At 38.6% G+C, this 26004-nt stretch overlaps 1 protein-coding gene across 2 annotated transcripts in view; it reads left to right on the forward strand.

The window, feature by feature from the left end:
• LOC136676888 (ras-specific guanine nucleotide-releasing factor 2) overlaps window positions 1–26004 on the forward strand; it is a 67263-nt gene that overhangs the window by 25668 nt on the left and 15591 nt on the right. Inside the window, exons 4-19 of one of the 2 annotated variants that reach the window (XM_066654164.1) lie at window positions 438–527; window positions 729–982; window positions 1635–1714; window positions 2191–2384; window positions 3465–3574; window positions 4380–4498; window positions 5172–5332; window positions 6941–7007; window positions 7748–7884; window positions 10721–10803; window positions 11548–11796; window positions 13288–13380; window positions 16314–16735; window positions 19833–19958; window positions 22649–22738; window positions 23345–23451. In XM_066654164.1, the coding sequence (XP_066510261.1) occupies window positions 438–527; window positions 729–982; window positions 1635–1714; window positions 2191–2384; window positions 3465–3574; window positions 4380–4498; window positions 5172–5332; window positions 6941–7007; window positions 7748–7884; window positions 10721–10803; window positions 11548–11796; window positions 13288–13380; window positions 16314–16735; window positions 19833–19958; window positions 22649–22738; window positions 23345–23451 (2382 nt within the window). The remainder of the gene's footprint in view (window positions 1–437; window positions 528–728; window positions 983–1634; window positions 1715–2190; window positions 2385–3464; window positions 3575–4379; window positions 4499–5171; window positions 5333–6940; window positions 7008–7747; window positions 7885–10720; window positions 10804–11547; window positions 11797–13287; window positions 13381–16313; window positions 16736–19832; window positions 19959–22648; window positions 22739–23344; window positions 23452–26004) is intronic. The other variant, XM_066654165.1, reaches the window with a different exon arrangement.

A 26004-nucleotide genomic window follows, 5' to 3' on the forward strand; every position in this document is an offset into this window, starting at 1 on the left:
GCCCAGTGCTATCTGACTGCATGCCATTCTCAGTCAAGTAATTGTCAGCACTAATGACATACAGTTCCACCCATATTGGCTCACTGCACAGCAGTCATATGCACTGCTTTCCCCAAATGTACAGTCTTCTGAAGTGTTCTTTAATAATATGTGTAATTGAAACTAGGACGTAAATTATTGATCAGAGGACAAGTAATATGGGCTGATACTTCTGACTCAAGGTTTAATCTGAAATGTTGAAATATTACTTATGCAATTACTATGTAATAAAGTATTTAAATACATATTCACATTGAATGAATAACAATTGACAATAATATCTACACTTCTAATTGTTCAGTGCCTGTGATTCTACAGCTATGATTAGACAGTGCCAAAAGTCCTGTTCTTTATAACTTTCAGAAACTGATCATCTGCTTGTTTGAATTATTTTGAAGATTGTAGCCTTGAACAAAACCAAGGAGAGGATGCGTCCTTACCAGGTGAACCAAGAGGAAGAGGACCCAGATATCAAGAAGATTAAAAAGGTGCAAAATACCATATACATATTATGGAGGTCAGCTACAAGAAATACTCATTTTTTGCATAATCTATAAATCAAATTAATAAGTTAATATTAAATCAGAAGTTAATAATACCACTAAATGACTTGTGTATTGTTCCTAGTTGTGAAACTGAGTTTTTGAACTGTATATTTAAGCTTTGTCCTGTAATCCCTGTTGTTTTAGGTTCAGAGTTTTATGCGAGGCTGGCTCTGTCGGAGGAAGTGGAAGATCATTGTTCAGGATTACATCTGTTCCCCCCACGCTGAGAGCATGAGGAAGAGGAACCAGATTGTCTTCAACATGGTGGAGGCTGAGACTGAGTATGTCCACCAGCTCTCCATTCTAGTTAACTGCTTCCTTAGGCCACTCCGCATGGCTGCCAGCTCCAAGAAGCCCCCTATCAGCCATGATGATGTCAGCAGCATCTTTCTAAACAGGTGTGTTTATATATATATATATATATATATATATATATATATATATATATATATATATATATATATATATATATATATATATATATATATATATATATATATATATGTGTGTGTGTGTGTGTGTGTGTGTGTGTGTGTGTGTGTGTGTTTGTTTCTTGTATATGCTTCTGAATTTTAGACTGAGTGTCCACATGGCAAGTTACAAGTGACTGATGTGTATAGTCAGACTGTAGTCATGTTTGCTGGTTGCCATAGCAACAAGTGCCAAATAATGCAAAAAAAAAACCTGAAACCACATGAAATCTAATTTGACAAACTGATTTACAAGATCAATGATCAGACCAGAATCAAATTTAAATCTGACCAAATATTGATCTTTTTGCTGTTCAGACTGTAGAATAAATATCCTGCTTAGATCTGATATGCTGAAAAAATCTAATTTGAGAGCTGCCTATCTGAACAAGGGCTATAAGTTTTAATGTTAAAAACTTAAATTGTTAAATGTTAAAGCTTAGATTTCTGACCAGCAGTGTAGAACTGAGCTATTTTTGCTCAGTCCACTCAAATAGCCACAGGGTATCAAGCAATGTGGCACTCTATCTCTCTCTCTCTTTGTAAGACTGATACATTGATCATGTCTTTCTCCATCCAGCGAGACCATCATGTTCTTACACGAGATATTTCACCAAGGCCTGAAGGCAAGGATAGCCAACTGGCCCACACTGGTTTTAGGTAAGCTGCCACTATACAGTGTCTCCATTCAGAAGCGTGATTACTTCATGTGGGAGCTGTAGAGCTGTGGCGCTCCGGAGCACTTCTCTGTGAGAGAGAGACGACACACACAGCCGGCTGTCAGACGCACCATCAAGGACGAGCCACTGACGCACAGTGGCTTAGTCAAACACACTCTCTGACGTCCGGCTTCCTGCTATCTCCGCAGACACACGCTTGTCTGCAACAATGAAACTGCCACAAAACCTCCCACTACGATTTCAGATAAGCATTCGCAAGACCTGCCAAATAAATGTCGGCTTTATTCCAGCCACCTTGACTCCAAGATGAGTGCTCTTTCCTCATCAGCAGTTACCCTGCTGCAACATTCAGTCAAACGCCTGCATATCAATGAGGCAATTTGAATAAATTAAACAAAGAAAACATGACTCCTAATTGTGCTTCATGGTGCCTTCCATTCTTCTCTTTCCTTTCAGCCGACCTCTTCGACATCTTGCTACCCATGCTTAACATCTACCAGGAGTTTGTACGGAACCACCAGTACAGTCTGCAGGTTCTAGCTAATTGTAAGCAGAACAGGGACTTTGATAAGTTGCTGAAACAGTACGAGTCCAATGCTGCTTGTGAAGGACGAATGCTGGAGACCTTCCTAACATATCCCATGTTCCAGGTGACCCAACACTCAGTCACAGCTGTACATCTGAAATATATCTGCTTTAAAAGTTCACCTTAAAATCTAGTCAGTCATCTAAGACATGTTTGGCATCTGAAATTTGGCATCTGGTATCTGGAAACTGACCCATTGTAGCTTAGCAACTGTAACTAGGCCCGGGCATCTCTGAAAAGCTTTGAGCACTGATATCCCACAGCTGAGGTCCTACAGCAGGGAGGGAAATGTAGCCCATTTCCTAAACTGAGCCAGAGTTACACAAACACCATGTTGTTCTGTCTGAGTAAAGTCATCCACAAGGTGTTGCTTAAGGTGTTGTTTTCATATTTGCAGTATGTTTAAATAGACACACAAACATGAACACTTATGTCCATATGTCATACATCAAGTGCAGTTTCTAAACAACTCAAAACATTCTAAACATTGCACATGTGCAATGATTTAGTTGGTCAGTGCTGATTAGTCGATTTTACATTTTTATTACTTAAAAGAACACTATGTAAAATTACAGTTTCAGAATCACTGTGATGCTTCACTGAGCTGTGATAAGGAGAATAGGGCCTTTGTTGTTGCTACTTGGAGCTCAGCACTTCATAAACTGCACTATGTAACTTTTGGAGGGGGGTAGGCCCCCTTCCCTTCTCTCCTATTGACTTCAGTACAGTGCTTGGGTAGGAGTAAAAAATCCAAGTCTTACATAAGGTTCCATAACTCTATGGAATACTCCACAACACAGGAGTTTAATCAGATAACTGATCAGATAAACCCAAAGTCAAGCTCGTTCAATAGGAACAGAGCTAAAGGAGATTCCTTTTGGACATTTCTTAACATTGGACATAAGTTAACTAGCTAACCAAGAAAACCTACTTTGTGGAATACCCCAAACAGCAAATCCATTTTGGCAGATTTACTACACAGACAAAGCACCTCATTTAACCAGAGAATGTCCAAAGTATCTGTGTGGCTTGATTTTCTCAAGCCTATATTACATCATTCTGTAATAGATGCAAGCATTGTTTTTGCTCTCCTCTATAACCTTCAAGCCTCTGAATCTCTGTTTGATTTCCATCTCTCTGGCAGATCCCACGCTATATCATAACCCTTCATGAGCTCCTAGCCCACACCCCACATGAGCATGTGGAGCGCAAGAGTCTGGAGTTTGCCAAATCCAAGCTTGAAGAGCTTTCCAGGTAATATCTATCAAATCTTAAGGTGGAATTCTCTTCGGTCAATGCATAGAATGAATAAGAGATATTGTATTCAAGAGAGCAAAAAGAGATATTGTATTTAGTTACAGAGATTAGAAATAGTTGATATGTTTTTAAGACATTTATGATTGTGAGTTTGAACCTCTGTGATATCTCATCTGTGGCTAAGAGTTCAAAATACCAGCAGCATGGGTGTCTGTAATGTAACATAGCAAAATTAGAAGGATGTTGAGCTGTCCAGATGTGTCCCTGAGGAAGCCTTTTCTATCCTTCAGCTTGGTAGCATTGTGTGACTGGGGCAGACCTATCAAATGGATGGACTTAGTAATGATGGACCTTCTAATCTTCCTGTTTTTGATTGTACTGTGTGTTTCTTTTAGTTCCTTGTTCTCTTTCTGATACATTTTTGAAAGACAATTGTTAGTTTAAATTGTGATTATTTCTCTAACTTCTGATTCCAGCCATTTTTTTGCTAGTCATCTACATTTTCTGGCCTGGGACTGAGCAGACTACATGTTTGTTGTGTTGGCTTATGTGCCCACAATTGCTTGATTCTGATTGGTCAAACTGTTAAATCATCTCCCCACATTTTGATTCCTCTGTACCAAAGCAACCCCTAGTTATTATAGTAAATATCCCATACAGTTGTAATTCCAACATTATTGATTATCCAGGCTATAATAAAAGTCAGACCTGTTGTTATTTGAAAACTACCGCCTGCAATAAAAACAGATTAAATCTAAGCCCTAAGGCACAGTGTGTTAATTCTAGCTCTGCATGTGTTCAGGGTTATGCACGATGAGGTGAGTGACACAGAGAACATTCGGAAAAACCTGGCCATCGAGCGCATGATTGTAGAGGGCTGTGACATCCTCCTGGACACCAGTCAAACATTTGTGAGACAAGGTGAGCTCCATTCCTCCCTCAGCTCAAACAAAAGCTAAACCAATGTTTGATTTCCACAGTAACTCAGATCTGAGTCCCCTGAGCCCTGAACAGAACACTGTTCTGACATCTGCAGCGCTGGTGTGAAGCTTGACACACTGTAAACCTAGGGGCTTAGTAAGAGCCTGAAGAAAAGAACAAACATATGCTCAGAATCACCAAGGAAATGATCATTTTGTTAGATATAATCAGTTATAATGCATTACAATTATGGTCAAAAATATAGTTGCTTGTTTTGTTTGAAGACAATAAAATGTATATATGGATGTCATTATTTATTTGGAGCTTCTTTGTAAATAGTAAAAATATAAATCTGACACAATTTGACGTAGAGCCTAGTGAAGAAAATGTGGGACTGGCTCAGTTCAACATGCTGTAATCTTCTGGAATGAATTTCTGCTGTTGATTTACATCTGATTCCTGATCTTAAGCACATGTGTGTGAGCAGTGAGAGCAATGGTTTTGCTTTACTCTTTTTTACCACTCTTTTTCTCTCTTTATCCATCCGTCCCTATGTATCTCTCTCTCTCTCTCTGTCTCTCTCTCCAATTTATTTGTCAATCTCTTCTTGTTAATTACTTCTTTCTTTCTTTCTTTCTTTCTTTCTTTCTTTCTTTCTTTCTGTCTGTCTCAGGTTCTCTGATCCAGTTGCCCTCAGTGGAGAGGGGGAAGCTCAGTAAAGTGCGGCTGGGTTCTCTGTCTCTGAAGAAGGAAGGAGAGAGACAGTGCTTCCTCTTCACCAAGCACTTCCTCATCTGCACACGCAGTTCTGGAGGAAAACTGCACCTACTCAAAGTGAGCTATAATCAGACACAGCCTTAATCTCGATTTCAGTCTTTATCTCAACATACAACTCAATCTCAGTCCCACTCTCAATCTAAGACCTCAATCACAGTCATTTCCTCCATAGCTGTTTTCACATGTGAACTCCAAAAAATGGTTGGGACATTGGGATATTTTCCAGAGCTATCGTGTCACACGTAGCATACAGCCAGAGACTGTCAGCAACATAAGCATATAGCAGCTCTGTGAGGCATGGCATCATTCTCTGGAACATTACTGGCTCTTTACACACAGCCGCGCACACTCGGATATTACCCAGACTTTGTACTAGGGGTTGGCGGGATAAAGTCCTATACAAATGTTCTGACATTTCTGTTCACACATACAGCTCCTCTGGGTAAAATCTCATATGAAAGGGACTCAGACTCACTCTCAGTCTCAGTCTTAAACTCAATCTACATATCAATCGCAATCTCAGTCCTAGTCACTGTCTCAAGTTTCAATCTCAGTCTCATTCTCAGTGTCAATCTCAACCAGTTTCAATAGCAATTACATCCTCAGTTTTAAACTATATTCACACACACACACTCACACTCACAAACACCCACACTCACAAACACACACACACTTAAATTCTTGTGCAACCATAGACATGTTTTGCATTATATTCGCTTTGATTTCTATAAAGAAAGAGCAGCCCAGATTTTAGGATTATGAAATAAACCCCAGCGTTCACTGTGTCAGTCTAAAATTTGTCTCTGGATTCTGCCATTCTGATTACGTCATTGATGTTAATCATGTACAAGTCTCTACTTCCCCCAGTTTTCATTTTTTTGATCCTGTTGGAATTAAACTCACCCACTCACACTCTCTGACTTTTAGTGAACACACTTCTGTATACACTGGCTCAGACAAAATTCAGTTTCAGATATCACAACTGCTATTTCAGCTTTATTTTCCAGCTTTTTTTTCAATGTGCAGTTTATCAAAGTCTAAGCAATAATTGAGTGAGTCTGAAAGCCGTCATTCAGTGGGTATATTCAGTGTTGGGACATACAGAGGAATGGTAGAGTACTAGCTTTGAAGAAGAAGACACGCATCAGAGGTTATGATTTTCTGTCATTTTGCCGCTTCTATCATTTTCCGTGTTTTAGCAGCTTAGCAGCTGCATAAAAAATCGTTTATGACCATGTTCCTCTTGGCTGAGCATGGAGAATAGGCAAAACCTCAGGTTGACTGAGCAATTGTGGTCTTTTTCACATCTATAATTTGCACATCTTGTAATGTTCTTGATTACTAGGCCTGGCAAGCTTGTCCACATACAACCAGATGACACCTATACAAACTGAAAATCTCATTTATTAGAGCTACATACAACTAAATTCTTCCAATTAACTCTTTGACACAATTGTACAATACAGTGAAAATACAGAAACCAAAAGTCGCAGGTATGGAAATGATGATATGGGATGAGATATGGGATGATATCTAGTCATTGAGATTAGTAATTATGTTACTATTAAAGTTTACTGGTGATATTCCATTACCTCTTTGTATTAAACATATGCATTGGCAGTAATATAGCTAATCATGGACACATCTCTTGTTTAACCCTTGCAGCAAGGTGGTGTACTGTCCCTGATTGAGTGCACCCTCATAGAAGAACCAGATGCCAGTGATGAAGATTGTGAGTCTTCCTCTCATTCCATGCTCCATTAACTTTGCTAGGGTTATGAGACAGGTTAATTAATTGTCAGAAGCAGGTCAGAAGATGGAACCCAATGCAGCTCTTGTAAATGTCACATGAATCAATACTATCATAATATGGATCAATTAGCTCACTGAAGGCCAGGGTGCAATGCCCTTTGACTACTTTACTGTTACCTCATCATAACCCTCTTACCATAACTGAGAAATAATCTCTAGAGGCTAATTAATTAAATGCCATTATTGTTATAAAATCCATCCAACAGTTTGTATATAAAATGCCTGTGGATGTTTTATGTGATAATCAATATAAGCTAAGATCTACAACTGCTTATATGTCCTAGAGAGTTTTCCATGTGGCAATCAATATAATCTTAATTGAAATGCTTTTTAAAATAAATGTGCCTTGGTTGAATGACATATGTTTTGTACATTCTCTTGACACTTCTGTGCATTTTAACGAATAACAACTGTTCATTTGTGGAAATTTACATATTGGAAACTGACCAAAATGTGGCTGCTCCTTTTTTTTGGTCTATAATTTTATTTTTCCAATATGTTTATGTCGTCAAATAAAATGTCCTATAAATTTTGGTTCCTTAGAAAGTGTGTTTTGACAAAAATGCAAACTTTTTCACAATACTGTATCTGTTATTGACTACACATACTTAATCTGGAGTTGCTCTGTGTTTATGAGCTGCTGTGTGTTTGTTTCTCAAGCTAAAAACTCAGGGCAGGTGTTTGGTCATCTGGACTTTAAGATTGTGGTGGAGCCTACAGATGCTCCTTCTTTCACCGTGGTTCTTTTGGCTCCATCACGACAGGAGAAAGCAGCCTGGACCAGTGATATCAGCCAGGTAAGATGCATATTGTTTATGACCGTAGTGCACATTCATGAAAATCTCATGGAAGGAACAGCCACTTCTAATGTGCATGTATTTGTATGTATCACTTTTATATGTTATAAACACTCATTTTTATTCTTTGATTATTCTAGCTTAATTTATCAATAAGTCGCAGTATTTTAGAACCAGTATTTGGTTTTTCAGAAGCTCATTTGAGTTGCTCCTGCATGCATCTTAACGTGCCAGTAATGCTTCTATATATAGTATCTACATGTCCCAGACAATCACATAAACTGTGTGGACAAATGGATTGGGACACACCTGTTTTCATTTTATTCAGTCCCATTGGCACAGGTCTACAACACCAAGTTTTGCAGTTTACCTATACAAGCATTTGTGAAAAAACGAGTCATTCTAAGGAGCTCACTGAATTAGCATCTTAGTTTAATATGATGCTACCATTTCAACAAATCAGTTAATGAAATGTCTTTGTTCCTAGATTTTCCACAGTTGACTGTGAGTTGTATTACTAAAAATTGGAAGCATTTAGGAACCACAGCAACTCAGCCACAAAGTGGTAAACGACATAAAGTTACAAAGTGGGTTTACTTTGAGTGCTGAGACACAGTGTGTAAAAGCAACCTAGACTCTTTTGACTCAGTGACTGCAGAGGTCCAAACATCCTCTGCCATTAACAACAGCACAAGAACTATGCACCAGGAGGTTCATGGCATGGGTTTCCATGACCATCCAGCTTCATGCAATCCTTACATCATAAAGCATAATGCCACAATGGATGGATTGGTGTGAAGCACAATGCCACTGAACAATGAAGCAATGGAAAGGTGTTCCATGGAGTGATGACTCATGCTTCTCTATATTTCAGTCTGATGAACAGACTGGGTTTGGGTTTGGCAAATGTCAGGATAACATGACTTACCTGACTGCATTGTGCCAACTGTAAAGTTTGATGGAGTAGTAACAATGTTATGGGGTTGTTTTTCAGGGGTTATCTGAGGCCAGTTAGTACCAGTGAAGTGAAATCTTAATGCTTCTGCATACCAAAACTTTTTGGACAATAGAACTTGACTGGCCCTTAAAGAGCCCTGTCATCAACTCCATTGAATATATTTAGGATAAACTAGAATGGAGATTGTGAGCCAGGCCCTCTCCTCCAACATCAGTGTCATCAGTGTTAAGATTTCCACAAACACAATGCAAAATCTTGTAGAAAGCATTCCCAGAAGAATGGAAGCAGTCAGAGGAGGTGCCAACTCCTTTTTAATGGCTATGCATTTAGAATTGGATGTCATAACAGCTCCTATAGGTGTAATGTGTATGTCCCAATACTTTTGTAGTGGGGACTGTATTTACCAGTGACCACTACTTCAGTTGGTAGAAAATTATCAGCACTCAAACATTTATTCAGTTAATCTCTTGGCAACCTTTTGCATTCTATGACTTTCTCATGTCAACATGCCTAAATAAACATATTGTGGGAAAAACAAGCCTCTCCTAGCCTAATTAGACGAGACAGTGTGGGGAAATTATAAATGTGGGGTGCCTTGATTATATTGAAGGAGCTAAATATTCTATTAGTTTTAACAAAACAACATTGTTGCTGTAATTTTTGTTGCTTGCTAAAAGAAATTTATGCACAGGGGTAGGATTTTGAAAAAAAAAACAAAAAACACATGCATCAGCCAGAGAAAATGTGTGTCTCTGTGGAATTGCCTCATTGCCCACATGTGGATTATTTAGCGTGTGTTAGTGTGTATTAGGCCTCTAGGGTTCTATTGTACATGAACAGCCTCTCCACCTGCACACTATTAAATAGTAAACTCATTTCTAGGCTGGGGACATTGTGAAAAATGCAATAAAAACATGAATCTGTGATTTGTTAATTCTATTTACGCGGACAAATGGACAAATGTACAAATGTACAAGCAAAAAACTTTAAATCTTTTCACTGATCCACAAGATTGTATTTCATAAACATTATATATATATAATGTTTACGAAATACAATCTTGTGGATCAGTGAAAAGATTTAAAGTATATATATATATATATATATATATATATATATATATATATATATATATATATATATATATAATGACGCTTGCAATGCTCTTTAAAAGTTTGGGATTTAAGCAAAATTAGAGTGCAGATTATAGAATATTCTTAGAAAAGTCATCCAGAGATGGACCAGAAGACAGTGTAAACATGTGGTCAGATAAGTCCATTTTCAACTTATTTTAGGGAAAACTGGACATCAGATTCTACTTGCCAAAGATGAAAATCTTCTGCCCACAGCTTGTGATCTTCAGATATGTGAAAGTACCATTGGTGCAGAGGCTAATACTGGTATATTGGAAGGAAATATTCTACCATCAGGACGATGCCTTTCCCAGGAGTTCCTTGTCTATTTTTGCAGGACAGTACCAGGCTTTTTTTAGTGAGTTGCAGAAATAATTTTTTTAATTGGCTTATATTTAACAAATCAAATTATGTTTGTTGAAGAAAACACTGAAAACATTTATTTGATTTTTTTTGTCAATTAAATAAAGCTTCAAGTGAAAGTTCACAATTGTTTCTGAAAATGGAGTTTGTACATAGAACAATATGACAATTTATTAGTCTTTTAATAAACATAAACTCTCTCTCTCACACACACACAACTCACACAAACATGCACACACACACACACAAACAAAAATACACAGAAGAGGAAGAATCATTGGAGAAAATGACTTAATGCTCCTTTAAACATATTCACATTCCTAAAAAGTATCTTGCAATTTAACCCTTTGTTTACTGCATCGTATTTCATTTTCTTTTGTAGTGCATTGATAACATCCGCTGCAATGGCCTAATGACCAGCGTGTTTGAGGAGAACTCCAAAGTGACAGTTCCTCACATGATAAAGTAAGTCTGACAGATTAATGTAATGTGTGTTTTCACTGTCGTACATGTTGTGTGCGTGTCTGTGTGCTCCCTGCTAATGGGCACTTTTTCGGCTCCTGTCTTGGTGGCATTTCCATGGCATTGTTTCATTCAGTGGTTTGTTCCTATTCTTGTAGATGAGTGTTTATGTTTTGGTACATATTTAAATGTGTTCTTCATTCTTTGACTGTGTAAGTGCGTGAAAAGTTGGATTTTCATTTTATGTGTAAGCATTAAATCTTTGTTTTGTGTTATTCTAATCATGGTCTTGGTTTTCCCCCAGTCTGCATATTATTCGAAAAATTATTTTTTATGTGTTGAAATAATTTGAAAACTCATGCAGCCCATTACATGCTGTAAATGTTCATTGTGAATTGATTGATAGAAATATTTCAACAATGAATCGGATATAATATTTTTACATTCCTATCTTTCAATATAGAGCAAATTTTGGGTATACAAGGATTTTTTGTCCTACAGAGACAATATTTGGTTATTTTCTCTATTTAACTAATAGACAGGCCCTTCTTAGCTATTAGAGCAGGGGAAGGTTTGGAACCACTGTCAAGCCAAAATCATGAAGCGTTTCAATTTTTCCATGTTTCAGTATATTCTTACTGCAGAAAACTATTAGCTTTGTGTAAGTGTTTATCATTGCTACCTCTTGCACATTCACTGCCCCAGGCTTTGGGTCATAAAGGCGCTTTGCTGTGTGCTCCTCATTAGATCTGATGCACGTCTCCATAAAGATGATGTTGACATTTGCTTCAGCAAGACGCTCAACTCCTGCAAGGTTCCCCAGATTCGATACGCCAGCGTGGAACGTCTGCTGGAGAGGCTGACAGACCTGCGCTTCCTCTCCATTGACTTCCTCAACACTTTCCTGCACACCTACCGCATCTTCACCACCGCTGCCGTGGTCATGGAAAAGCTGGCCGACATCTACAAGAAGCCCTTCACCTCAATTCCTGTCAGGTAACATAGCAGACCCATGAAGCAGTACTGAGAGAGGTATAGCCTTTATAATCAGATCTGCTCACAAACTGCTTATAGTTCCTAATTTAAACCATGAAAGGGGTATCACATTAGCTTTAAAATGATCAGTTAATCATATCCAGTGATTTTGTTTTCAGTATTTTTGCCTTTAATTACAGCTTCAAAATCACTGTGAGGCTTAACTGACCTGTAATAGGGAGAATAGAGCCTCTCTAATTGCTTCTCCAGGCTCAACACTGAAGAAACTGCACTATGTAACCCTTGGAGGAGGGTAGGAAACCAGCCTCCCTCACTCCACTAGCTGTTGATTTCAGTACAGTGCTGTAAAAGTGCACTGTGCAAATGTAAGTGGAGCCCAGGAGCAAAAATACCGAATCTTTAGACATGGCTGCCCAAATATGGTTCTCTACAAGGGTTTATTCCATTGTTTCTTCTTTTCATATGAGTTTTTATATATATATATATATATATATATATATATATATTGCAACTGTTTGCAGCAGACTCTCTGGTGGAAATGACAATTGTATGGACTGATGTAAACATGTAAATGCCTATGTGCTTCCCCTTCCTTCCTATGGAAAAGGAATGCAGATAACTGAGTTAGTGCTGAGTGGTGTATCTGATCATTTTCCTCTGTGTGATGCAGATGCCTAATACATACTGAGTAATACAGTCAGTACAAAAATACTCAGTTTTAAGTCAGATTACCTAAAAGTGGCCAGAATCCTGGACCTGGCACTAAGCAGGACATCGCTTACACCAGGAATATGTGTTGGCAATGCTTCTTTTTAAGGCAAGCTAAATAACAGCAGAATGTAACAGAAGGGAACAATATGTTATAATTATCACAATACAACCTTGTATCTCCAGAACATTATCTTATTTCTCAGGAGCAGATGTTATGAATAAAAGGTAAAAATAATCATAGACCATTTTTCTTAGAGTTTAAGTGCTTTTATCTGACAGCAGAGAGCAGTGAAAAGCAGGGTTTATGCCCTATGTTTACTTTCCTTTTCAGACATAATGACCACTTCAACTGGAAAGTGTTTTCTTTTCCAAAAGCAGGTGTTCTCCAGAGTGAAACTGTTGCATGCTTAGTTTCTTGGCGAGAAACTCAGAAAGTCTCACAGATCTCAATGTCCACAAATTCCTCCTGCACTATGTCACCACTGAGTAACTCTACTTGTATTGTGCTTTCTGCTTTATGACATTTTCCACTTGTGGAAATAGCTTGTTGTCAAAAACAAACAAATAATGTGTATTTTCATAGAAATAAAACTGTCAGAATGGTTTGTTGCTGTTGTAACCACATTGCTACATTTCTCTCTGAAGCTTTCTTGGAAAACTTATTTTGCATTTTCATGGGGCTCTGTGTCTGATATTACTGTGTTGGCACTTTGTGGAGTTTTTAGTTTTTGTCTTTTGAGTGTTGTGTGTCCCTCATCCCCCTCCATGTTTATCACACAGGGTTCAGTACCACTCATTTGACCGCTTGTTCATCACATCCATCTGTCCAGACTACAGCCTGAAGATCAGGAAGATAGCTCTGGACCAATCAAAGTAACATACATAAAAACTCTCAGTCTCCCTCCCTCTCTCTCTCCCTTTGTGTGTGTGTGTGTGTGTGTGTGAGAGAGAGAGAGATTGTGTGTGTGTGCACACGCGTCTGTGTGTGTTATGATCTTTAACTTTCAATAACCTGCTTTGTTTATTATCCTGTACCCATCAATACCCATGAATTAGTAAAACAAGCCATTTTTGCCTGGACAAATATTAAGTCTGGTCATTTACCAGCACTTCACTGTTGATGGGGATCCTTCCCTGACTCCTTATAATCCTGCTATGCTTAATCAGTGCCTGAGAAAGAACAGTTTCACACTTTTTAGCCTCAGTAGTCCTAATAAGTGAAACCTCATTAATTAGATTTTGCCAGATCCTCCTTTTTCCTTCTGCGCAGATGATGCATTGTGGCTGCTCACACTGTTCCCTATCCATCATCCATATGTTGTGTTGTTTTGCTTGCCTCTGTTGCTTGTTTTCCAGTCACAGATGAATATTTCCCTCTCTCTCCAACACTGTGATGAAGCATACTCCAGTGCTGCTCACGCCTTACTAAATTTTATGGCATTTAGCCCATGCTCTTATCTAGAACAACTTATAGTGTTAATTATAACACAAAGGTGATTGCAGTGGTATAAGGTTATAGGCTAAAGAAATACATTTATTTATTGGAGGCTGTTTAGATAATAATTGCAATGGTAACACTTTACAATAAGGGTACATAATTCGTGATACTTAAGACAGTAATAAGTCTAACTAAATGTTTAGGTAATGTCACATTTAAATATTATGTAATAATAATAAACAAGAAATAGCATTAACTAACATTCTATTACAGTTTTATAAAATACTATATTAATGTTTATTCTTGTTTTATTTAGTCATTGTGACTTCACTTAATCAGTTAATAATGCTTATTACTGTCTTACTATTTACAACTTAAAGTTTCACAAAACACATTTCATAGAATTTAGAAGATGTTTCCTCACCTTTTATTACCTCTCCATTCTGTTTGCGTGCTCAAAATCCTCTCAGTTCGGTATGCTAGGCTTTCTCTCTCCTCTCTCTCTCTCTCTCTCTCTCTCTCTCTCTCTCTCTCTCTCTGCTCATGGCAGAGGTATCTGGAGCTTTTTTGACAACAGAGAGAACTCCAAATGTTGAGAAGCACAAACCAATTTGAGGATGTTGCTCTATTCCTGCTTTATAGGTGGGTAATATTGACTTAGTCCTGCTGTTGTGGATCACTTAATGTGGAAATTTCTCCAAATTCAGGGGACGACTAACTGCATTACCGAAAGTGCTACAAAACTCGAGTTACAAATGAGTTTCTGTGGTAAATTAAGCAGTGAATAAAATTTACAGACAAGTTCAACTTTGGCTATGTACAAACAACTGTCTGTTTTCCCCCTTAAACACACATTCCTCCTTAAAAGACGCTGCGTTTCAAAATGTAATCAACCAAAGAGAAATGCATTTCCCCTTAACTACCTTTAATAAATGTACATTTATTGTAAAGTGTTACCATTTCAACTGATCTCTCCAATTGCCTGAAAATGCATTATTTCATTTAAACACATTGCAAGCAACAACAATCAGTGCCCAATTTGCCCAGTTTTGAGTGAAGCTTGTCCAAGCTAGGAAATAATGCTTTGAAATAATTAATTTGGGTTGGAGCAACTCAAGCCAGGGATATAATCATCCATCTCATGATGAAATATGTTTATTCAATTGACAATATGAGATGGGTCTCTCAGGCTGTCTTTCCATGATCCACCTTTCAAATACATTCTTTCATGGCTTTGTTGGCCAAGCTTTACAATATGCTGAAAAACGTAACGATTGTCATTATCTTTTCCAATCTGCTTTTTTAGTTTCAACATTGTGGTCTACCTCAGAACACAGCATTCCAATGTGAAAGTCAAAATTATGTTATGACTCAAAATTGAATTGAATTGAAAAAAAAGCTATTAAATTTATATTTAGAATCTAAAATAATACGTTTTTATTATAATAACATTAGTTCTATGCATTCATTTTTCTATCAAAGGTAAAATTACTAGGATCCAAACATTAAAACAGGGTGTTACCTGTTAACAGAGGTCTTAAAGTCCAGGTCTTGGATCCTGGTTCCAGGCCGGGATTTCAGATGGCTACTGCACCTACACGGAGCATTAACTGTCACTGACTGTGGGAGCAGTGCAGTCTATAGTTTAAACGAAACACAACCAATGGTAAAACAAGTAAAAAAGAATCTTCCGTCTACATGTAGTGATATTTTATGTTTTTGTGTATTTTATGGCCCCAAAGACAACTGCCGTCGCTGCCCCTTTAGCCCTTTTTGTAGCAAGTAACGTTATTATGCTCCTCCACCGTCGCCATGTTTGTTGTCGTTAGAAACGAACTGCCCTCTATTGAATTTATTTCTCAACATTCACTCCCACATAAAGGACATGTGTAAGTATGTGAGCAATCACGGTTACAACATTTGAAATTAACTTATTTTTGTACGCAAGGCAGTATGTAAATGAACCTTAATGCTGATCGGCTTTTTTTTTTTTTAAATCTAGGCCTGTGGCCTGAATCCAAGGTCCAGATTTGAAGATTTCGCTTATCACCAATTTCTCCAGTGACATTTTTTTCGATATATTTTTAAAATGAATTCTGACTCATATTAAAATAATTAAAAATTTGAGATTACATGATGCACTGAATAATCTAATTTACTAAAAATCCTAATGAAATCATAACAAAGCCTGGCAGCTTCCAGTCTGTTACGTGTTAATTAAATTTCCAGTAATACTGAAACACTGTGAAGCTGAGAGGAAACTTCATTAGAATCTTTTGATCTCAAATCTGATTTCTAAAAATAGTCCATGATGAACTCTGGACCATCAAGGTGTCACGTCTCATCTCTTGTTGTTCTCTTGTCTCAGATCCTTGGAGCTTTTCTTTGCCACCAACCAGAACAACCGCACCAGCAGCAGTGGAGACCACCCCAACGACAAATCTCCCCGGCTGTGTCGTAAGTTCTCCTCCCCGCCACCGCTCTCCATCCCCTCCCGCACCTCCTCGCCCATCCGAGCCCGCAAGCTCTCTCTCAACTCTCCTCTCAACTCCAGAGTGGGCGCCTTGGACCTGTCCACTAACCCCACTTCTTACTCAGCCGCCAGCAGCCCCACATCAGCCAATCCCACCACCTCCCCCCCAGCTTCTACAAACCCTCGCTCCCCTCTGGAACTGAGCCACAGTCAGAGCCCCTCCTCACCTGAACAGAGTCCCGGAGCTCAGGACGAGAACCCTGACGCCCCTAGAATAGACGCACTCTGCGGAAAACTGCGCCGCAGTATCAGGAGAGGTGAGACCATTACAGCTTCATAATATAATATGGACGTGCATTTTGATGTAATGATTGATATAGTAGCCATGGGGAAAGTACAAAAAGTGAAATTACAAAAATATACTGGCCAAATGAAGAATTTTTTAAATGGCAGCAGTGGTACTAACTGGATAAAAATGTTCCTGGTCCTAAAAACCCTCAAGGAAATCATTAAAATTGACTTTAAACAGCTGAGCAGTGGGTTCCAAGAACCAGCCTTGCGTAACATGAGAGAAATATTTGGCCTCTCTAACACATGAATACACTGTTGTTGAGTAAACCCGTTAGAAATGATTGCTCATGCTCAGACTGTGTCAGTCATATCCGAGATTTTAATCAGTGAATAGTTTCTGGCCAGTGGACAACTGTTGATTAGATGTATTGAGCTGGTAGTGTTTAAACATCACACATTGCTGTGTTGAGTATGTTACACCACACACTTAATAGCTGGTCAGTGGTGATTTGATGCTCTTATTTTTTCTATTAATTAATTGCATATAATAGGAGCTGACAAATTGTGTAGCAAGGACTGTAATGTAATCAGTAATTTAACACCTTACTATTTCATATAAAGGGTTACATTCATATAATCAGTGAGCCTGATGGAATGGACATAATAAATCTGGTAGTATATATTGAATGTGTTTGAAAGTGTCCCCTTTGACTGGAACATGAACTTAACCCCACCAGGGAAGACTTTTGCCTCAAAGAAAATTTAATGCCATGAAGGATGCCAATGTTACTGACTCTGATTTTCCTCCCAAATGTTGTTCCTTCTGCATGATTCTGAGCCTTGCATGTTTAATAGCAGTTTAAAGTAATGTATCCTGTCTGAAAGCCAAATACTAAAAATATTTCCTTTGATATACATCTGAGTTGCATTGTAGCATCTCCTAGTAAAACACAGGAGCAAAAGTCCGGTGCAAACATTCCTAGTTTGTGTGTATTTTCCCAACAGAGCTTGTTAAGCTGTTTGGCCAAACAAGCGTTCCTCTCAAGATTATGAGCTTTTGCTGCCTACTGGCCATGTGTCAGATTTTTTTTTAAGGCTTATCAACAGCTGAACCCAAACCCGTTAATTCTGTATTCAGTAATAAAGTGGCCATAGAAAGTAGTATTCTCTTTGTCACTGAACTGATCTGAAGTCAGCTGCATGTTAAACAGGCCCATAATTGCTCTCTGAGATGATCTTCCCTGGGAAGATGGGACTGTTTTGACTTGCTCCTTGTGGAGTCCAGAACTAGCCCAGTTCCAGCTGCTGTTCTGATTTCATTCACTCCTCCACAAATTGCTGTAATGGGCCTGTGGTTGCGTTGTTGTCTCTCCATGCCTGTGAGATCAGGATGATGTTATTGTAGGCCATTAGCATTGATGCATGGCTTTTGCGCACTGTTGGAGATTCCAAGGAGAGTCTTGTTGATCTACCGTTTTCATTTCCCAGTTTACAGTGTGTTTCACTCTCAGAGTAATAATGCAGTAATCACAGAATTTCATTTCCTTTGTCAAAGTTTTGATTGTTTTTTCCATTATCTGTTGGGATGGCAGTGAGAGAATTGATTATATACTTCCGAGGCCAGTGCTATTTCTACTAAAATGTAGACAAAAGCACAAATAAAACTAGTGAAGCTGTTCTGGTAAATCTATTTGTTTGACATTGTATTTATTTAGATATTTTTCTATTCTATAATGAAACCTATGTCTAAATGTCTTCCAGAGCTGCAGTTTGGCAGTTGATGGTGATAGTAATGTAAATACAGGAGGAGGCTGATGCCAGTTTGCTTACTTTCATGCTACTTTCTCAGACAAGGATGTAAATAAGGTCATTCATAAGGGCAAGTTATTCAGCTCAAGCTACCAATCACAGCCTGGAAAATATGAGAAGAACATAGAACATTTAAACAAAGCATGAGATCCTTGGAAGACCACAGGTTTAGAATGGGACCTTCATGATATTTGTGTAAGCACTGCACGGTGAAGAGAGGAGTTTCTTCATACAGGGCACCAAGGTTAAAATGAGCACTCCACATGTGAAAAGTTTGGCTTATTCACTTGATTATTCATTGTTTCTGAACTGTTATATGTGTTTTAATGTTCAGTTACAGTGTGATGTAAAGAGTCAGGAAAACTGTGGTGGTACCCCCAAGGGTAAATTTTCTGTACTTTTAGTTAGGGAATATAATTGTACACATTCTCTGACACTTTCACTATTAGATGTAAAAGAGGCCACTGTTTACCTTTTCATCTCTGTGTTTCAAATGATTACTAATTACCTTTAAGGTGTTTATAACCTCATTAATAACCATGTAAATACATTTTTAAAACCATTTATAAGCCTTTATTAGTGTAGTCTTATTTTAAAGTCGTATCAAAATAATATTTCACAACTACAACGTATTTCAGTGACTAAAATCAATAAGTATATTACAGGCATTAGTGCCATAATTTCTGCAGAGATATTTTGCAATTTATGAGGTTAAAAACATCTGTCTGCACTGTTTGGGGGTGTCAACACTCATTACAAAATCTAGTTACACAATTACTGAATAATTAGTCAGTAATATATAGGAAACTGAAATTAAATTTATAGGTAAAGGCATATTTCTATCCTAAAATTTTTATGTTATTACCCCTTATTAACAGTCCATAAAAGGCATCCAAATATATATGTATATAGTTTTATATGGGTAAGATCTTCAATACATTTGTAAATAATTTTTTTAATGACAGTTATTTAGTTGAATTGTTGATGTACTGATGGTGCACTTGTCATAGATAAAAACTTTTCTCACAAGAGGAATATTACATTTGCATTATAAAGTGCCTCGTAAATGCTCAGTGAAAACTACATTTTCAAAAGTGACTACATTTACAGCTACATTTTCAATTGCCATTTATTTGATAATTGCTTCAACAGCTGTACATAATATAAACCATTTCCATGTTAAGATGTTGTTGGTGGCTTTGTTGGATGTGGTTAATTGATATTTGAGTTTTCAGATAGTAATTAAAGGTCTTGTTTGCTTACTGATAAATTAAGCAAAGCCTCATGTCTGATTGTGTGTCATTCTTCCCTCAGCGGTGCTAGAGTCTGTGTCACTGGACAAGTTTATCCCTGAGTCTCCCCAAGGCAGTGAGGCGGGAGATCTCTCTCCCTGTAGATCACCCTCGACCCCACGGCATCTGCGCTACAGAGGTCCTGGAGGTAACACTGTTTACTCTGTGTGGGTTTATATCTTTATATGTGACAGAGAATGAAAGTGTAGATAATAAGAGTGGACAGTGCAAATCTTCTTCAACCATTTTTTAATACAAATCTTGTCTAATGCAGTGATGATAGTGCAGACCAGATTATCTGCTAATTTAGCTAGTTCATCAAACAACAGTGTGTGTTTTTGTGACCCATATGTTGAAGTGCTTAACCTGCAATGAAGAGGGAAATAGGTAGCTCTATTTCTATAAGCTTCTGTTCATGCATTCATCCATTCATTTACCTTCTGTAACCACTTCTTCCTGATCTGGGTTGGGGTGTGTTCAGAGCCCACCCGGAATCACACCTTGGACGGGGTGCAAGTCCTTAAGCCTCTGTTGATACCGATATTAGCAAGAAGCTAGTATAGAGGAAAAAACATGGCCTCTCACTTAACTGGTTATAGCATGTCCTGTGTTCAGTTATTTTTTGGGTTTTGTTTATATGAACAGATAATTAGCTGGTAAATGAAGGCAATCTAGGAAATTAAAGAAATTACACAACACTAGCCAAAAAAAAAAGAAATTACACAAATTCATTTCACATTCATGCACATCTAAGTTTGTACATCCATCCATCCATTATCTGTAACCGCTTATCCAATTTAGGGTTGCGGGGGGTCCAGAGCCTACCTGGAATCATCGGGCGCAAGGCGGGAATACACCCTGGAGGGGACGCCAGTCCTTCACAGGGCAACACAGCACACACACACATTCACTCACACCTACGGACATTTTCGAGTCGCCAATCCACCTGCAACGTGTGTTTTTGGACTGTGGGAGGAAACCGGAGCACCCGGAGGAAACCCACGCGGGCACGGGGAGAACACACCAACTCCTCACAGACAGTCACCCGGAGCTGGAATTGAACCCACAACCTCCAGGCCCCTGGAGCTGTGTGACTGCGACACTACCTGCTGCGCCACCGTGCCGCCCAGTTTGTACACTGATTGTAGTTAAATAAATTGGCAGGGATTTTGTTGTACAATAGTCCATAAACTATAATTTATCTGATGTCGGAAGATCACACCAGAGCTACGAGGCTAACCTAGCTAACAAGAAATTGAAACTTATTTACAAGAGCTAGCTCTGAATAAACTGCTTGCCTGCACAAGACTTGTTACAGATTATTAATGTACGGTGACCAGACGTCCTCTTTTACCCGGACATGTCCTCTTTTTTAGACTTTTTTTTTTTAGACCAGGCGGAATTTCACAAACGTCCGGGATTTTGTTTTTCTAGAGCTTACATAGAATTTCTAGAAGCGTTTTCGTTCACAAACTAGTCCCGCCCTCCCCTACTCCGATTGGTTCGCTTGAGTGAGAAGGGGGCGTGGTGAAGTAGCCTAAAATCTTCTGATTGGATGGTCTGACTGTAAAGCTACCGTTATTGGTCGATAACCTTCTCTGTAAACATTTAATTGGTCAGTCTGCACGTCAGTAGTCGTCCACCACCCCCCGGAGACCCCCTCCCCGGTGACGTGTCCTCTTTTTCAGCATCTCAGATCTGGTCACACTAATTAATACTACATTATGTTAAGTTATGTGGTTTCTGGCATGCTGTCCTCTGTTTTGACCAGTTGGTAGTAGTAAATAAAATTGTCAGAGACAAATATAGGAGATCAATTTACAATTCAAAGGGATTTAAGGTAAGTGTGTAATGATTTGTGGGTGCACTTAACACAAAGCTTTTTGCTGAATTTATGCCTCCATTTCTTGTTAATTATATTAGCATCATTGATTCAATGTGTAACTAAAGAAAAACCTTTGAACAACTTGATTGATCAAAAAAATCTGTGGATATGGATAAAAATGGATTTGGATTTCACTGAACAGTTTCTTTGAATTAGATTGGTTCTCACAAGAGGAATTTGGGCAATGGGTGCTGCTCATGAACATCTTTTACTCAGAGTTCTTGTGGCCTAATACAGCATTCAGGACTAACCACTATGCACAACTCAGTCAAGCCAAACATGGTCAGGCAGGTCCTCAAAGAAGCCCAGTTCTGCTAATAAATGGCCTCTGTGTTGTAGGGCTCATTCAGTCCAGTTTATCTTGGGGCAGAGTCAGTTAAATAATGTTTGGAGGACATTAAAGCGAGGTTATGTATAGAAGAGCTGGAACAAGCGCATAGTATTTGTCTTATTTCCAGCAGCACATGCTCCTAATTGGCAGGGATTGGAGCTGGACGCTGTTCTGTCTGTATTGTTTATTCTGTGGTTCTGTAGCACACTTTCATCTTGTTTATTATTGCACTCCTGCAATTTTGTTAATGCCATGTATGCTGTATAAATATACATTATTTTCCTCCTTGACCCACTTTTGCATGACCAGCTCAATGTAGTTTCATGCAGGGAATTATGTTGCTGCACTGTTGAGGAAAATTTCCACAGAAAGACATTTCCATATGGTCGCTAAAACATTGGGTTGCCTTGGTTACTTCAGGGGGTGAGAATTTCCCAAGGTGTCCTTCATTCTGTATCCATTTATGTGTACTGTACATTTGGTAACATTGGTAATGAAGCCGTGCCGTAGTCATGGAGAACTTTTTCCTGTTTGTTTGTTTTATTTATTAACCTACTTAAACATGATGGCTGTGTTACTCATTGGTTTTTATTGTATTTCTGTGTGTTTTCCCCAAATCAAGTCCCGGCAGCGGAGAACTCGCGCTGTTCAGTATCTCCAGCCTCGGCCTTTGCCATCGCCACAGCAGCAGCCGGACACAGCAGCCCTCCAGGTAAAACACAGCCATGCGCACACAGACACACACACACACACACACACAGACACACACACACACACACACACACACACACACACACACACACACACACAGCTACAACACAAAGTAGAGACATGGCAGAACATCTTGTCCTTGTGAAGCTTTTTATAGGCATCAGTGAATATAGCTACAACACAAGCTTTTCTGTACATTTATCCACGGAGTTTGAACACAGATAATGACCGTCCTCCCTCTTCATTTTCATTCTATGTAGTTATTGCGCTTTTAAATTTATGCCACAAGTATTAGATTTTGTAAATATCTGTCATATGCCTCAGCATGTGTTACTGCATCAATGACGATGACAGTTTAATTTACACTCGTTTTTACACACTCCATAATGAATTAAGCTATTTTAAGATGCAGCCATTGTGGACAGACACAGCTTATATAATCTCCTTTCACAAGCATGAAATGAAATATCGCATTCTGGAATGGCTCCACATGAGCCTAAGGTCACCATGCCCAGTGATGAGCTAGGGGGCTATAAATATCAGTACCTGACCTGACTAATGTTCTACTAGCTTCTAGCTTACTCTTTTCTCTCATTTCACTCTCTAGTTTTCAACAACTCTGAGAGGACGTGTGACAAAGAGTTCATCATACGCCGGGCGGCCACTAATCGGGTTCTGAACGTCCTCCGCCACTGGGTCTCCAAACACTCCCAGGTTTGCTCATTATGAAAACTACATTATTTGGCTTCCGTTGTCCACCCAGCGTATGTGTTAGTATGATTCACTGAAGTGGCACTGTACTGTATATTTTTACTGCTCTTTATCATGTAAAGCAGTTGCATCCAGTCCAGGTCTTAAGGGAATCACTGCCTAAGTGCGTATTTGGAGTATAAATTTCTCTTTGACTAGTAAAGGCCCGGTTAAATCATCAGTTTTGGAGCTTTCTATGAGCTAACATAGTTTCAGTCACTGTATTACAAAAGCAAAATGTTGTCTTTATTGTTAGATGCACTATAAAATTGTCAATAAGCCAAGACAAATCTGAAGCTGATGAATATTGATAACAAGTCATGGAAGGTTATAGCTGACTTATTAGTATTCCATCATGCAAATTTTTACGGCTAAAAATTTCTGTTCATGTCAGTTGTGCACTTGGTTTAAATTATATATTTTTTGTAACCTTCAAAGTTGTAACCCATTTAGATATTCTTTCACATAGAATTTCTTATACATACCTGGTCTCATCTCTGAAAGTGTGTAGCAGACAGCTCTGCCCTCCGAGCACCACATTCCTACACTTCAGGCTCATTTTCCAACAGGGAGCCTGAACTCTGGCCTTTGAGAATATGCACATTCCCTCAAGTTACTGACCTGCTCCAGATGACTGCTGAGCAGAGGGTAAGCCAGTTAAAGGTTAGAAATGGCAGAACTGAGCTCTTTCAGAACACCTTAGGACAAGTTCTCTTCACTTTGCAATCATAACTTTGTCAGTGCTTTGGCTGTGATAGAAAAGACAGCTTACAGATTTAACCTATGGGCTCAGTGCACTCTTTTTTTATAAGTCAGCAGAAGCATGACATGCCTTTCACAATTTCCAAACTACTATTCTTTATATGTGGCTATTAAACCCATGGTAATGAAATCATAGGAAACTGCACCTAAAGCAACGAGCCTTCACATTAAGAGTGTGGGTGCATTTAACCCCTGATAAGTGTTTATTCAATAACAACAGTAAAACTGTTCACTTGTATTGGTTGAGACATAGAAAACTGGCTGTTATTCTTTCTCAATAGAGAGTGATTAGACTTGTCCTCGTTTACAAAGCCTGTCCTCTGCTCCTTCACTGAGGGGATTATTCCTCGCCAGTGTAGAGTTGCGCTGCTTCCCACTGATGTGATGAGGACTGTCATCCTGTGCCCTCAGGTTATCTCAGCACAGTTCACTTTTACTGCAGATCACCGCTAAAGAACCCAGAAATCAAACAAATACAGTTGTTTATTTCTGAATGGAAATAGACCTTTGGTTATAATCTCTGGCATTAATCCTTAGAAGTAATTTGTTATTACTGTGAATTTACATGGATTGTTACATAGTAACAAAGGTAAAAAACATACTATATATATATATATATCCGTGTGATACTACGGCCAATAATAATTATAATAATTATAGCATTTATAAAACATGTTTATTTTGGCACTTTAGGTGTTGTTACTATGGTAACTTAGGCTTATTTACATAGTCATGATAGCAAATAATTATTTCATTAAGTAATTGCAGTTAAAGTGTTTAATTTTTAGCAAAATGGTGATAGTTAATCTTCTAAGGGTTAGGTGAATTTGTATAGTGTTCCCCATATGTCAGATGGGTTCTGCACTTAATACTGTTTAATACAGTGTTAATCAGGTTCATTAACATTTGTTCATGGCTCTAGATTATTTTTATAACTATTCTTTGGTCAATCAGTGTGTGTGTGCGTGTGTGTGCGTGCGTGCGTGTGTGTGCATGTGTGTGTGTGTGTGTGTGTGTGTGTGTGTGTGTGTGTGTGGGTGGGTAAGTTGTGTCCGTCATATTGATCTGTGTCCTCATTAGAGCATTGCTTCCTCATAAACGTTTCGCATTTGCCTCAATGCTGCATTCCTCTGGCTCCTATGTCTCCATCTGTGGGATATTACTGCACTAATGTTCACAGCTTTACTGAGCCAAATCAGCTTAGCATCTCTTTTTATGACCAGGGCCAAAGAGACACACGCACACACACACACACACTTACACAGACATGGAAACACCCACACATTGTGGTCAAGCCATATAAAAGTGTCCAGTGTCGTGGCTTTTCTTTTAGCCTTGATGTAAGTGGCCATAACACAGTTTTCTCCCCTTTGTCTTTGATTTAAAGGTGCAGCGCAAACTAATTGCATTGATCCTTTGCACCCTTTTCTGTCAAATTATTCTAAGGCGGCTGAGGAAAATCCATCTGGAGAGCGCTTGTTAAAACTGACCTTTCTGTTCACATAGGTGAGCTGTGTGTGAGAGAGAAGAGAGGGGGAGGAACAGAAAGATAGAAGCGTTTAAATTGGCCGGCTGCAAAATAAGAGGGGCATGGCTTGGAGTTTTGAAAGTGCTGCTCAACACACATGAGCAAACGCTGAGATTAGATCAAATTTTTTCTCCAACCCAGATGAATTGCTCTTTTGTACACAGCTTGATTACAGAAGTGAATGACAGAAGACATGCCCCTTTGTTTGAATGCGGTAAAAAATCATC

The sequence above is a fragment of the Hoplias malabaricus genome, chromosome X2 (genome assembly GCF_029633855.1).
Source record: "Hoplias malabaricus isolate fHopMal1 chromosome X2, fHopMal1.hap1, whole genome shotgun sequence".
Lineage (NCBI taxonomy): Eukaryota > Metazoa > Chordata > Actinopteri > Characiformes > Erythrinidae > Hoplias > Hoplias malabaricus.